The 14588-nt window shown below is 39.9% G+C and overlaps 1 protein-coding gene across 3 annotated transcripts in view; it reads right to left on the reverse strand.

The window, feature by feature from the left end:
• plxna1b (plexin A1b) overlaps positions 1-14588 on the reverse strand; it is a 179407-nt gene that overhangs the window by 78038 nt on the left and 86781 nt on the right. For all 3 annotated transcript variants that reach the window (XM_026909744.3, XM_053230496.1, XM_034311693.2), the window contains one exon: positions 9591-9728. In XM_026909744.3, the coding sequence (XP_026765545.1) occupies positions 9591-9728 (138 nt within the window). The remainder of the gene's footprint in view (positions 1-9590; positions 9729-14588) is intronic.

The following is a 14588-nucleotide window of genomic DNA, read 5'->3' on the forward strand; positions in this document are numbered from 1 at the left end:
GAGCTGTTATAGAAACAGTAATGTATGAGAACCACCACATGAGATTTGTACTACAGTCAGAACTATTATTCTAGTGTCGTTATAGAAACGTAATCAACACCTTCTCACCAATCAGATTTGAGAATTCAACAGCGCTGTGGTGCAGGATACAATAATAATTGCAAAATATTGCAAAAACACAGCACATGAATATTTTGTACCATGAGGTATGTGCCACACTGCGCACCCTAGTACCTATATCTCATGCGTTTCAGTCTGCACTGTGTCTGACTGTACTGATCTCTCCAACCTGCACAAGTACGCCAAAGCCAGCTGAGTGAAATCTGTCATATCTGCATGTCAGTGATGTGCAGCCTGAGTGTCTGACCTTTTCGTCTGCAATCTTTAATGCTTTCACCAGCTGCTCATGTTACACAGTAATGTGTGCGCGCGCGTGTTCTCGCCTATAAAGAGTCCGCTGTGCAGGATTTCTCTGGCAATAAACTCAACCCAGTAAGAGAATGGTAAACCATTTAGACCCAGAAGAACACAAAGGCAAGCAAAAGCACACAGACAGATGCACACAAAAGCACACATACACAGCTTGATCCCAACTGCTGCCAAATGGGAGGATAGTCGAAATCCAGAGACAGACAGACAGACAATCTGTCCATCTCTGTGACGATTGTAGGATGATGGAATTAACACTTCATCAATATATAAACAGGACTGATCAACACTCCAACTCGAGATAACTAATACTGCTAATAGTTTAACAGACTGTATGCCCGCTATGCACCCTGTGTCTAAAAAAGTTATCTTCTATACTTTTCTACAGACAAACTCACAACTAAGGGAGTAAAACATGGGAAACGGAGTAAAACTAAGGGAGTAAAACAGGGAAATCCCTCTAAAACAGGGATTCCCTAATTCTTTTGGCAGTCACGGCCCCTGTAACTGTAAAATCAATTCCCCTTCAGTACAAATTTAATTTATGAACATTATTTAAATGTGTACAATAATATTTTGCTTATTAGAGCTAGAGTGGCTTTTTATTCCTAAATTTTAATTCCTCCAACCGAATACATTTAATTAAAACTGTTAATAAGATTCAAGTTCCTTATAAGTGACTTGTTTTTGAGTTATTTGGATTACATCCATTCGAATCAAGGGACCAGTAGAAGCAGCTAATAACTATAAGAACTCGATGATAAATATAATAACTTTGATAAGTTATTATAATATATAAATATTACAATAACTGGGGTGTCACAGGCAGCAATCTAATATTTAAAAATCAATAAATCAATCAATCAATCCATCCAATCACATATCCCTGGGTGTCCCAGACCTCAATTCGAGAACCACTGATGGATAAACATCGACCCTGATGGTTAGTAAATAAGCTTAATATAACCAAGTCAAATCCGTATAAAACAATTGCTAGCTTTCTCTCAAATAGTAAGTTCGACCTATATGAAAATACTCTTTTTTTCATTCTGGACATAATTCTTTTCATCCTATCTGATTTTGCACAATTTTGCATCTGCTCAACTACAGGCAAATCTTTCTATTTAGGCAAGACACTGGAAAAGAGAATAAAATCTCTCCTATTATATCTGTTCATCAGATGCTCACACATTGTGAAACTGATCAAGATGAAATGTATTAAATGAATAAGTATTCTATTCCTCTGCTGGCTGCTGACACAAATGCACTGTTTTTTCACTAGGTGATTATCGCTGAGGCATATTAACCTGACACACTGAGTCATAGTCTCACTCTAACTTTGTGCAGCTAGCTAGCAGAAGTGTAGAGAATACTTGAAACTAAGCTAACGATTTGGTCATTTTTGAGAAAAACAAAGATTTTTAGCTTAAGTTCTTGAGTGGTGTAGTGGTAAGCCATTTTCTTTGTAATCACAAGCTCATGGTTCGAATCTTATTGGTGCCTTTGTGTTATTTAAGCCTTGAAAAGTACGTTGGTTCAACGTCATTTACCTTTCATCTGAAGATTATGTACCATGTTGGTACACTGTGTATGACAGACTAAGATCTAGTTGTATACTGACAATAGCGCAATTAAATTGGGATTACTTAATGACTGCAAACTGTTACCTTAATTTACGTCAAATGACTCGTTATTTAGAGTCTAAAGGTGAACACACACACACACACACACACACACACACAAAAAGGCAATATAATTGATATATGAACGCTGAACCTAATAATATACGATACTGGGTCTTGCTTAAGGCACCAGCTGCCAGTAAAGGATTGAAGTCAGGTTGAAGTTAGAGCTTACAATAGTTAAAACTGATAATGACCAAATGATTCACCATTCCATCAGCTCTTTGTTCTTATGCCATTTTAATTCCACATTATCTACATTTACATGCAGCCTAATGTGTTAATAATTACATTTATTTAAAAAAAATTGAAGCCACTCTGAATTAACTCTCTATCTGATCAAACAAGGTGGATAATCAGTTTAACAATCTGTTAAATAGAAGAATAATTGCTATGCAAACTCATCCGAATCTTTGCAGATGTTCTGTGCATGCAAATTTGGATGTACACTGGATTGGAAACATTTGTCCAGTTAAGAAAGAAGTTGAACCATAAACTTCATCGTGTTTAATATTAAAAAGATCAGATATGGGGTTGGTATTTGAAATCAGAACAGTGCAGGACACCAATAATTCTTCTTGTCTGATGTTTAATAAGAGCATTTTCAGGATGTTTGGCTGAGACAGAAAAAATGTAAGATTGAAATTATAAGCGCTCGCCTGGCTTGCTGATCTAACCTCACTCTGACAGGACCCAAGCTTTTCATCATTATGCTAACCCTGACACTGATATAAACGCCGCTCCTTTCTACGCGTATATATTTGGTTGGCATTATATACATCATCTGTGTAAACAGAGATTTCGAACTGACTAGAGAGTTCAGGATGCACGTACACAGTTCAATCAGATACTGAAGTCGGAAAGAATTTGTTCAGATTGGAAGAAACATCTTTGCATCCAAATATAACCATTGAAACAGGCCTACTTTAATTTGTCTAAATCTCTTTTACAGAAGAGATATAGACCATGCTAGAGTACTCTCAGAGCAGCAGGCTGTGATCATTTATTGTCATCTTGTGAATGCTGTCATATTGCCTAGCCCAGAATAACGCATACGTTTCACATTTAAATGTTAGTTCTTCAGTCTGAATAGATCTGTCTGTACTTACAGAAGCCATATTACACACTTTTCATCTAAGAAACACAAAGATGTCTAATTCATTACCATTACAATTCATTAGCGCTGTACAATTCATTAAAGCTGTTTCTGTTTAACATATTTTCCATCTTGGCTGTCGACTGTGTCACTTCCAAATACAAACACGCCCCATAGCGTGTTTTACTCCCACCCCAACACTGATTGGCAGGTTTCTGTGCAAGGCATCGGAAATGCAAATGCAAAGGGAATTGCGATTGCATTTGAATTTTAGCAGGCTCAATACACGACGCCGAGGAAGTGAAACAGCAAACGGGGTAATTGCTATTGCTGTTTCGATATGACAGGGTCATATAACTCGTAAGACCTGAGAAATGCAAATCGCAAATGGACTTTGGCTTTCCATTTGAAATTTGGCAGACATTGTACGTTCATGTAAACGAAAATGCAAACGGTAATACGCGATTTGCATCTTCATCTGAACTATGTCACAATTTATGCATCTACAAATACAAAAAATAATTGCAATTTGCAATTACTTTTTAAATTTGCCCGGAACATACTTCCACAGAACTTCCCAAACCCCAGTGCTCGAGAATCTTCAATATATATTCTTATAGATTATGTGCCAGAAATTGCAGGCATTATGTCTGACAATATAACGTTATTAAAATCAATATTAATTGTTCAGAGCTCCCAGAAACAGCCTGCGAAATGAAGAGCATCATGAACTAGCATGCGTATCTGTTATTTAGAGTTATTTCGAAATTGACTTTGCCTTGTTCTCCTGCTAAATTCAGGAGAAAACAGGAAAAGAGGATCATGAAGGATGTTCAGAAGTCGTGTTGCTCCCATTTCTTGCTCAGCTTGCATGAAAATTTTCATATACCACATTATCATAATTGGGTGTGTTTTTGTTCTCCTCTGTCGATAACAGATATCTACTGTAATAAATTAAATCTGGTAAGTGCTGCATCATTGGATTTGCCTGAATTTGTGATTTCAGGCGCGCGTCTGATTTGCTGTAATCTGATCTGCGCTATCCCCAGCCTGGCCGTGGAGCTCGGGGCCCTGGTGAGATCGGCCCATCAGGTTCGCTTTAATTAACTGCTGCAGAACACGAGGCCAGTGCTAAATTACTCTGTCACTCCTCTAAATGGAGTTTTTGAGGAGCGGGCCGCTCCACGACTCCAAACGCTGGCATTTCCATTATGCTCCCAATGAAAGAAAAAGGCGCGGAGGAAAGAGAAGTAGATAAAGAGAGCGGGAAAGAGAAAACGATGGAGTTTAAAAAAAGGAACAAAGTGAATTTCTCTCTTTGTCTCATCAATCCAAAGTGCTCGTATTCTTGAGGGAGCAGTCCATCATTTTCTCCCCGGAGAAGAATAAACACACTGAGGGAGTGATTACTAAAGCTAATATCTATTGATTGTTTGTTGTTTATTTGAGCTATGAAAAGAGGATATATCTCCCTCAAGGCTTTTGGTCATTTAATGTTAATATTGATATGATCGTATGTATTATGTATTATGTCAGTATTAATATTAATTGATCATTTGGCCGTCGGTGATGAAGGTCAGACGTGAGGCGCAGCAGGAGGTAAAGGGACACGAGAAAAGAGGAAAGCAAGAGGAAAAAAGCTGTTAAATGGGTCAATAAACAGAAATGACATCAATAAGACCTGAGCTGTAGCACCATTCAAAACGCACATATGCTGTTTTGTGTGTGTGTGTGTGTGTATGTATGTGTGTGTGAGAGTGAGAGAGACACTGCTTAATGACCACTGCACGAATATATCTGCCATCTGGCTTTTCAGTTCTCCAGAGCTTTCTAAGGCCAAGTCAGTTAAGATTAACATGACAATGACCATATCTCCTGCTGAGAAAGTCAATACTGTGTGTGTGTGTGCGCGTGTGTGTGTGTGTGTGTGTGACATTTGTGTATGAGCTTTGAGCCAAATACAGCGATCATTTACATGTGTACACGTCATCAGTCAGAAAAGGTTATACCATGTTAATCAAGAGGCTAGTATTACAAGGTGTGTGTGTGGTGTGTGTGTGTGTGGCCTGAATGATAGAGAATGAAGTAAGCCCTCTAAATGTGATTGAGTGTTTCGATACCGAGGCCCTCCACTCCTCTTATCAACTCAAATCTACAACTTGATAGTGTAGACACACACACACACACACACACACACACTCACACACACACACAAAGTAGACTGACACTCAAAAGCTTCAGTGTACTTAGAATGCAGAAGGGAATTGTGTATGCATGTGCCTGTGTGTGTGTGTGTGTGTGTGTGTGTGTGTGTGTGTGTGTGTTGGGGGGCAGGGTGTACGTACACAGTGGAGTGTTCACATGCACAATGACAGTTTCAGGCCAAGTATGCTAATAAGCTTGGCTATGCTCCAGGTGTGTGTGGGCGTGTATGTGTGTGTCAGGGCAACATGAGCCTTCTTGTAGATGAAGAGAACCCAAACAATCACGCCCAAAAATGACGAGCACGACTGAAAGCATGGGAGATCTGTGTGACCTAGAGAACTCTGGGATATATAAAGTCTACATCTATATTCCTGATTATCACCTACTTATCAACTCATTAACATCTCAGTTAAACACACAGAAGCTGAGCCGAGTGTGAAAATCTCCCAAAATACAGAAGCATGTGATATTCAGCACAAAATGCAACATTCTACATGCATGCGTGTGCTTCGTGTGTGGTGTTCACATTGGCATGCATGAGCCGAGTGTTTGCAGTGTGATCCCCTTTGATTAGAAGAGGAGAAAAACAGAGCAAAGGCCAACAGGGCTTCGATGAATATTAATACTGCACAATTAGCAGAGCATGAAGAGAGAGAGAGAGAGAGAGAGAAATAAAGAAAAGAGGGTGAGATCAGGAATAAATATACTCATGTACACACTAGCACTGTCAGAATGTCACTATTCATATTTTCTCATATGCACAATTTCAAAGGCAAAAAAAAAATCTATACGCAAATGTTCAATATCTCATGTTGTACTTTTAGATAGCTAATGTCTAAACGTCTACAGTCAGCTACTGAATTACTGGCACCATAACTTAAGAAAAATTTGGTAAAAAAATTTATGCACAAAAAAAAAAAAAAAAAAAAAAAAAAACACACTATCCTCCCCCTTCCACATACATGAGCTCACAGGCACTCATGATTGGCCAGTGTCACTGTGATTGACAGGTGAGAAAGAGCATGCCTTCCCTCTCATGGCCAGTTTTTGCTCTCATGGACCCCCGGCCACGGATGGCTGTGGCATCTTTGGGCCTCAAACTCGCACTTTCCAGATGATAGGGTGAAGACTTTTTTTTTTTGTGCCACTTGGGAGTAAATTTATCCTGAGAAAATAAAAAAATTGTCAAAAAATATATTTTCAGCAAAACCACAGGTGTCACCATTATTAGCACTCCTACACTTAGTACTTTCTACAGCTCCTCTTTGCCAACATAACAGCACCGAGTCTTCCTGCATAATGCTAGATGAAATAATAGACTCCTCTATACACAGTCTCTCCAGAACCTCCAGAGTTCTAGGTCCTCGCTTGTGGATTCTCCTCTTCAGCTCACCCCCACAGCATTTCAATCAAGTTTAGGTCAGGGGATTGGGATGGCCATGTCAAATGCTTCATTCTGTAGGCACCGAACCATTTTATGTGCATTTTTACAATCACTGTCCTGCTAGAGGCTCCAACCACGACCCAGTTGTAGCTTCTTGGCAGAGGAAGCCAGAATTTCATTTTAAAATCTCCTGATATTTCATGTAGTCCATGAGGAGTGCTTCTTGCCAAAAACTTTATTTTTATCTCATCTGACCAGAGAACCTGGTCCCAGTAGCTTCTAGCAAACTCCTTAAATTTGTGGGTATATAAAAGAAAAGGCTTTCTTCTGGCACGCCTTCCAAGTAGTTTACTGGCATGGAGGTAATGTCTAATTGGAGATATGGAGACTCTGTGACCCCAAAATGCGACCATCTTCTGAAAATCTCCAAGCGTGATCCTCTCAAACCAATTACATTTACATCCACTTCCATTAAAACGCAGGTTGTTTTATACATCTTAATTATTTTAAATTCTGAATTATTGTCCTAACAGACCATACGGCCATTTCCATGTGTGTAACTATTATTTTATATCTACTGCCTGATTTATGAATTTAACACACTCCACTGCCTGATGTAACACACTTTTGTCCATTTCCACTTGTGTATTCTCTAATCTTCCCCTTGTTGATGAATGACTAAGGGATTTTTGGACTCTCGATCACCTAATATTTAAACAAAAAATCATGGAGGACCACGTAAGATTTCCTAAAGACTCATGTGAACTTAAAATAGAAATGGGAACATGCTTTAGTTACATTTTTTATCCATCTTTACCAAGAGTTGATAATTCTGGAGCTGACTTTATAGATAAATGAACCTAGGTAGATTGAGAAAATATGACTTAATAGATTTATCTATCATAATAAATCATAATAAAAACAAAGTACATGGCTCCCGACTGGTCCAACAGAAAAGCGTTCACACTATCGTCAGGAGATCGCTAGCTCGAATCCCACGAATGATGCCACATTCATCAGTGGCCAGGGGTCTAGGGCGCGAAGTTGCCCGCACTCTCTAAGTGGGAGGGATGGCATACTCTCTCCTGTGTCAATCACAGTGACATTAGCCAATCGTGAGCATCTGTGAGCTCATGTATGTAGAAGAGGGTAGACAGCACTCTCCTCTGAGTGTGTTGTGCCACACTGTGATGCAGCATGATGAAAAATGCAACGGTTGTCTTCACATGTCTTGGAGGAAGCATATGTCAGCCTTGACCATCCTTGGCTGGTAGCTGTCATGTGTTAGAGGAGAGCTGGCTGCTGGGTGGGAATTGGCAAATGACCAAATTGGAGGAGAAAATGGGGGGGTTGTGTTATGTTAGGTTTATAAAGTCCAAACAGTACCATTAACTTTTACCCTATGTAGGGAACATTTAAAAGGAAGCCACAGGGGGCCTAAATATCATGTGAATATCATGTGATACACATTAATGTGGTCAAACAAATAAAAATAAATGTTAAACATTACATATGATGAAATGATATTGCTTCATGATCTTCTCTGCTTAACTGTGTGGTATACAGGGTAAAAACTCTTTTATTTTAAAGAGCATTTCTAATAAGATTTTTTTTTTTTCGCTTCAACAAAGATAAATAGTTTGTCCGATTGTTTGTTTTGGAAATTTTGTATTATTGTGTGCAGTGTTTATTTTCTACAATCAGTTTTGCTCATTTTCATAAAGGGTGCCAATAATTCCGGCAGGCATGGTACATAATATAGCACTACTGCTAATTTTCACTCTCTTGAGAGCAGGAAAAAATCTACAGGCTCATTAATAGTAGATTGCAGCCAAATAATCCATCTTTAAAGCAATTAAAATATGAATGCAGTTTTTAAATAATTTGACAGCCCTAACACACCCAGGCATTTTACACCACACACACACACACACACACACACACACAAATGAAATATACATACACACACAGATACGAATAAAGTAGGAAAGCTGAGATCTTGAAAGTAGGTGTGTAGGTGTATGTGTGTGTGTGTGTGTGTGTGTGTGTGTGTGTGTGTGTGTGTGGGAATCAAATGTCCCCACAAGAACAGGAACATGTGAAAGTTTTGACCTTGTGAGGACATTTGGCTGGTCTTCATGAGGGAAAAAGCTTTTATTAATAATAATAATAATGATGATGAACTGAAACTGAAATTAAAGTAAGGCTTAGGTTTAGCTCTTGCATAGCTACATTAATAATTATATCAATGGAAGGTCTTCACAAGGATATTAAAACATGAATGTGTGTTTTTAACCTTCGTGGTCTCAGTTGAAGTCTTGTCCCAATAACGCTTCAGTGCCCATGTTAAAAGACACCTTAAGGTACAGAGCATGTCTACGGTTTCCTCTGCTGCTCCCCAAACTCTGTGCGCGCACGCGTGTGTGTGTGTGTGTGTGTGTGCACATTGGTGCTTGTATAAATTAGGTTATGCTTTGGGCAAAAGGAAATGACTTGGTTAACCACACATTCACATAAGTACAGATAGAGACGTACATTAATGAGGTGCTGTGCACTAAAGAAGCCTGATGGGGGCTTCAAGTAACCGGCAATTTTAACGAAGACTGCTGATGAGCATGCACACACACACACACACACACACACACACACACACACACGCATGCACGCACACAGACACACACACACAATTGCCAGAGGCCATTTGCATGGCTATGAAGTGAACAGATGTAGCTGCTTGTGTGTGCATGTGTGTACACGTGTGTGTGCGTGCGCATGTGTGTGTGTGTGTGTGTACCTGTTTGTCGGTGAGTGTGTAGATGTAGTGTTGATCAGGGCTGAAGAGCAGGTCTCTCAGGATGGGGCTGCCCTCCCCAACCACCACGTTCTCATACAGCACCGCTGGTCTGTAGGAGCTCACTGAGTTGATCAGGATCTGCAGGAGGAAGCACACAACAAATCCCATAAACAACATGAAGCACAACTGCAGAGCGAGGACAGCGAACACACACACACACACACACACACACACACACACACACACGGTACATATTTACGAAGGCAGTGATGCAGAAGAACTTGCTTCATTATGAAACCCTTTAAAACATGCCTGCGTTTCAAAAATCCTCTGTGGAAACTGAAATGAGTGTAAAAACTGCAAAAGCACCAGCATCATGCCGCTGACTAAACACAAACATGCGCTCTCTCTCTCTTTCTCTCTCTCTCTCTAACTCTCTCTCTCTATGGAGAGTAATAGGAAAGGAGAGAAGGAAAGCATGCTCGACCCCGTCTTTATCGACTTGCTCAAATCCCTTATGTTTAGAATGTGAATCTCTCCGGCTGCCTTTGTGTGTCTCGTGTGTGTGTGTGTGTGTGTGTGTGTGTGTCCGCGTGCGCGTGTATGTGCGTGTATGTGTAAGAGGAGGATTAGCAACATCAGTCCCTAATTGAATCAAACAAAGCAGATAGACACTCAACTGTCAGACAGACAAGAAGAGCTCGATTATGGGCTCAGCACAGAAATCAATAAAGCTAGTGCTGGTACACACACCCAAGCTGACACACAGACACCCCAACCCACACACACACACACAGATGAACACACACAGAGACTCTCTCCCTCTCATTTAGGAGCAGAATGAGTGTTCGTTTAAACCTGTTAATCTTGATATTCTACATATTTCCCCAACTCTCAGTCCCTCTCAGAGCGCTTTCTCTCACCCTATCACCATCGGGTAAATATGGAAAGGGAGGGGCGTTAAATGTAACTGCCAAAGTCACAAATGCAACGACAGAAAGCATAAGCAATCAGGAAACACAGGAATCACAGAAATGGACCAAGCGCAGACAACATGGAGCCACTGCTGAAAATAACTGAACATCGGTATTTTAGTGAGTCATTTCTTTATCGTGTCCTTCAGCTCAGATATCCAGAGTACATCACAGATCTACAGTAAAATCTGTCTTTCCTGTCAGTTTAGCAGGCTTCGTGTCAAAAATGCAGCCCATAATACATAGTCAGGCTTGAATCAGGGCTGAATTGTGCTCTCACTGCAGTCATTTTGGATAAAAGCGTCTGCTACACAAAAATGTAGATGAAAAATGCATCACACACAGACCTCAAAAAAGTAAGGGTTGGGTAAAAAATTTCACTATCACATAAAAACAAAAAAAAAGTTAGGATAATATTATTCATCATTCTTTCTGAAAGTGATATACAAATGACTACTGAAATACCCTTTTGTCTTTAAGGGTGTTTTTTTTTTTTTTTTTTATTTGAGCAGTCATGTCAAATGCAATTTAAAAAAAATTCAGACAAATAGTCTGCACACCCCTTCCATCATCATTCACATGATACTCTTCGATAAGTGCTGTTAAAGGAAAATAATCAGCGACGAGGTGCTGTGATGTGGCCCAATGCAAAGCAGAGTTACGGTTACCACCCCAAAGTGTTTTATTCCTCTTACACCGTAGCTATTTTTAATTAAAGAATGGTACATCATACTTTTTAATCAGTTTATACTATAGTTACAATTAAAAAAACAGTTTAGTAGTCCATGAAACAATTTAATTCCTGTTATCACTTATGTTAAAACACCTATAAAAACAGTTGTTCCCTTACAAGTGTATCTTTTTTCCCCTCACAAAGTTAATAATACAAAAAAAAAAGAAAAAAAAAACACAGCTTATCATGTCACCAAGAAACCACAAAGTGTAAACTACTCCCTGATTCATGTTTCAGAAGATGTTACAGCTGTAACTCTGACTGCTACAAAGTGCTGATACTGAAGACTCCTTCCAAAAAAATGCTAAATAAACGTCTCCTTACAAAAACTATTAACTATCATGTGTGTAAATGTGTTTATGTGGAGCGTCCGTTATACAAGTCTAACTTATTAGACCGAGTGTATTAATATAAACAGTGCAGCTGGAACTCCTGTCAGAGCTGTGCTGTTACAGAAAATTAATCACCTTCTGACCAATCAGAAGTGCACTGTGGTATAATAAAATGATGAACGAGCCTTTACGAAGTCGCTATTTTCACTCTCTGTGACGCTGTGCTGATATATGCAGCAGCTTTGCAACAAGGAACAGTTCACTCAGGCCTGCAGCTCAGTCCATCTTTCTGTTTCTCACTCTTTTAGCCCCAAACGCAGGCACCTACATTGTAGAAAAGGGTGTTGAAAATGCACGCAGGCGTGCCAAAACGCAGTGCGACCTTTTCCCGACAGTTAACAAAGGTCAGCGGGGGTCAATCACTCAGCCCGAAAGGTCAGCGGAGGAAATCAGGCCAGACGTAATTGTACAAATTGATTTAAATTACAGCACTGACTGCTAACGCATCATTTGAGAAGGGAGGAAAGTTATTCGGAGCATGTTAGGGAGTAATGAAGAGAAACAGAGGAGGGAGAGAGCATGAGGCGATTAGAGCAGAACTCCCAATGAGTAGATCTGCATCAGCAGAGACTCCATCATCTCACAAATAACAACGGCACAGTAATCGAGCCAAGGTGCCTGTAGGGGGCGCGCTGCCCAGTGGACGACTCCGGCTCTGTACCAGGAGCATTAAAGCTGTCACAAACAATCTGCCTTCACTGCTATTAGTAGTATTAAATAATATTATTCTAATTATTTGACAATCTTAAATGATTGCTTTTTTGTTTGTGTCATCTTCCACTAATTACACAAAGCCTCAATTACTAAGATTGCCCAAACACAGAGCATTTAAAAAATAATAATAATAAATAATTAAAGCGCGACGCCTTATTTTTGAAGAGAGCTGTTGCCGGTCAATGAAACGAGACACGATGGTCAATCTTACCAAGCCCTTTGAAGCCACTGGTTCAGTTAAAGACTTAGCAAGATCCAGAAAAAAAACAAACAGGTCGTTAAAGCTTGTTTCAGCCCAAGTCCAAAAAAAAAAATTTTGCATTGCTAAATCATTGCTAATAAATTCTTTCTGCTTAAATGTGACATATTTGACTGCATTATTACTTGTGGGACACTCTGCAATACAAGCAATGAGCATCACAGGGGTGTGTGTGTGTGTGTGTGTGTGTGTGTACAGAAGAGGAGAGACTGGCAGCACCAGCATATTAAATGCATTCATCACTTGTTTAGCTTTTGCTAAACAGGCATGGTAAACTCAGCCGTGTAGCACGTTTTATCTGTCCTCCATCTTTTCACACACATCCGTGTGTGTACGTAATTACAGGCTGTTTCCCAAGGGTGCCCAGCTCCACTCCTGAAGGACTGGAGTCCTGTAGATTGGCGATTTCCCTGCTGAAATACACCTGATAATTAACTGGTGAGTTAAATCAAGTGCGTCTCTGCGCAGGGAAATCACCAAACTCTGGTGGACTTCAACATTCCTGGACAGGGCTCCTCCTATGCGACTAAACGTCACAAAAGTGTGAATTATTCCCAAACATTTTCCCTATTACGGCCTTTCAGCTCAAGCCTGATGCGTATTCACACTAACACAGCTATACCTTCAGAGGCGCCAACATTGCTAACAAGATAATCAGAGCAGGCAGGAAAAAAAACAAACAAAAAAAAACCTATTTTACCACAAAAGCCCTAGTGTACGCTGATGGACATAAATGATAAAAAGGATATTAAACTGCATAAAAAGTTCAGATTTATAAGCTGAGTGTATTGTCTTACGTTATACAGTGGTTACAAAATGAACATGAGCGCACGTTCGCTAGACTGAACTTTGTGACATGTGAACGCACATGTCAAAATTCTTGTGGTCCATGTCCTTTCCCCTTCAGTGAACTGGCATTTCCTTTGGGTGAATTTTACTCACTTATGGTCTGACGACTGCTTTAGCCAAAAAATCTGAAAAGTATAGTTCTCAGGTGTCTCACATATCGACACATATGGAGGGAAAAAACATTGTACCTGCTCATACAGGAGCTCAAACAGTACAAATGACTGGTTTTGCCATTATAATGATCAGGGACTAGTTAATAATGAACTTGAATAGAATTAGTAATAGAGCTGAAAGGCTGTGAACCCTTACACCAGGGTAGGGTCAGTTTTGGAGTAACACACACACACACACACATACACACACGCACACACGCACACAGTATGTCCGAAACTGCTGCCTATTCACTATTGTGGGAGTTTTGTCATTCAGCATTCGTGTACTAAAGCATACTGGAGGCCATTTGGTGCTGTAATGAAGTCCTACAAAGCACTGCTTAGGGTTAGTGTCTAAACAATTCCCTAGAGATTGTAAGAACAGGGAACCACTGTGGACAAATAAAGTCTCCTTTAAATCTGCTTTTTTTGGAAGCTGCTCTTCAGCTTATCATACAGCTCATCAACTGCTTGCCATCCTGTGGGTCGTCTATCTTGTAAATAAAAGTCTGTATCTTACTGGCTGATAAGATTTTCGTTGGAGCAGAACACTGAAAAAATAAAATAATCACCGTACGACGGTCTTGCTTACGATATGAAAGTATTTATAGAAATGCAGATATTTTCAAATCTAATTTTATACATTTTTTTTTATGTGAAAAGAGTCTGTGTGAAGAGGCCTTAAGTGGGAATGTCTTTTCCCGGCATGATAGTGTGACGCTATGCTTCATTTCCCAAACGGCCTCAAATCAATCACGCTAACACGGCCACGCTACGAGAGTCCTGAATCAGCAACATGTGCACAGATAAACACACATACAGTAGGCGTGCCAGCCACAACGCAGACATGCGCCTTCCTACAGTGTCACACAAATCAACAACCCACACACACACACACACGCACTTGAGATGACTCAGTCATGTG

This window comes from Pangasianodon hypophthalmus, chromosome 2, assembly GCF_027358585.1.
Source record: "Pangasianodon hypophthalmus isolate fPanHyp1 chromosome 2, fPanHyp1.pri, whole genome shotgun sequence".
In the NCBI taxonomy this organism is placed as follows: Eukaryota; Metazoa; Chordata; class Actinopteri; order Siluriformes; family Pangasiidae; genus Pangasianodon; species Pangasianodon hypophthalmus.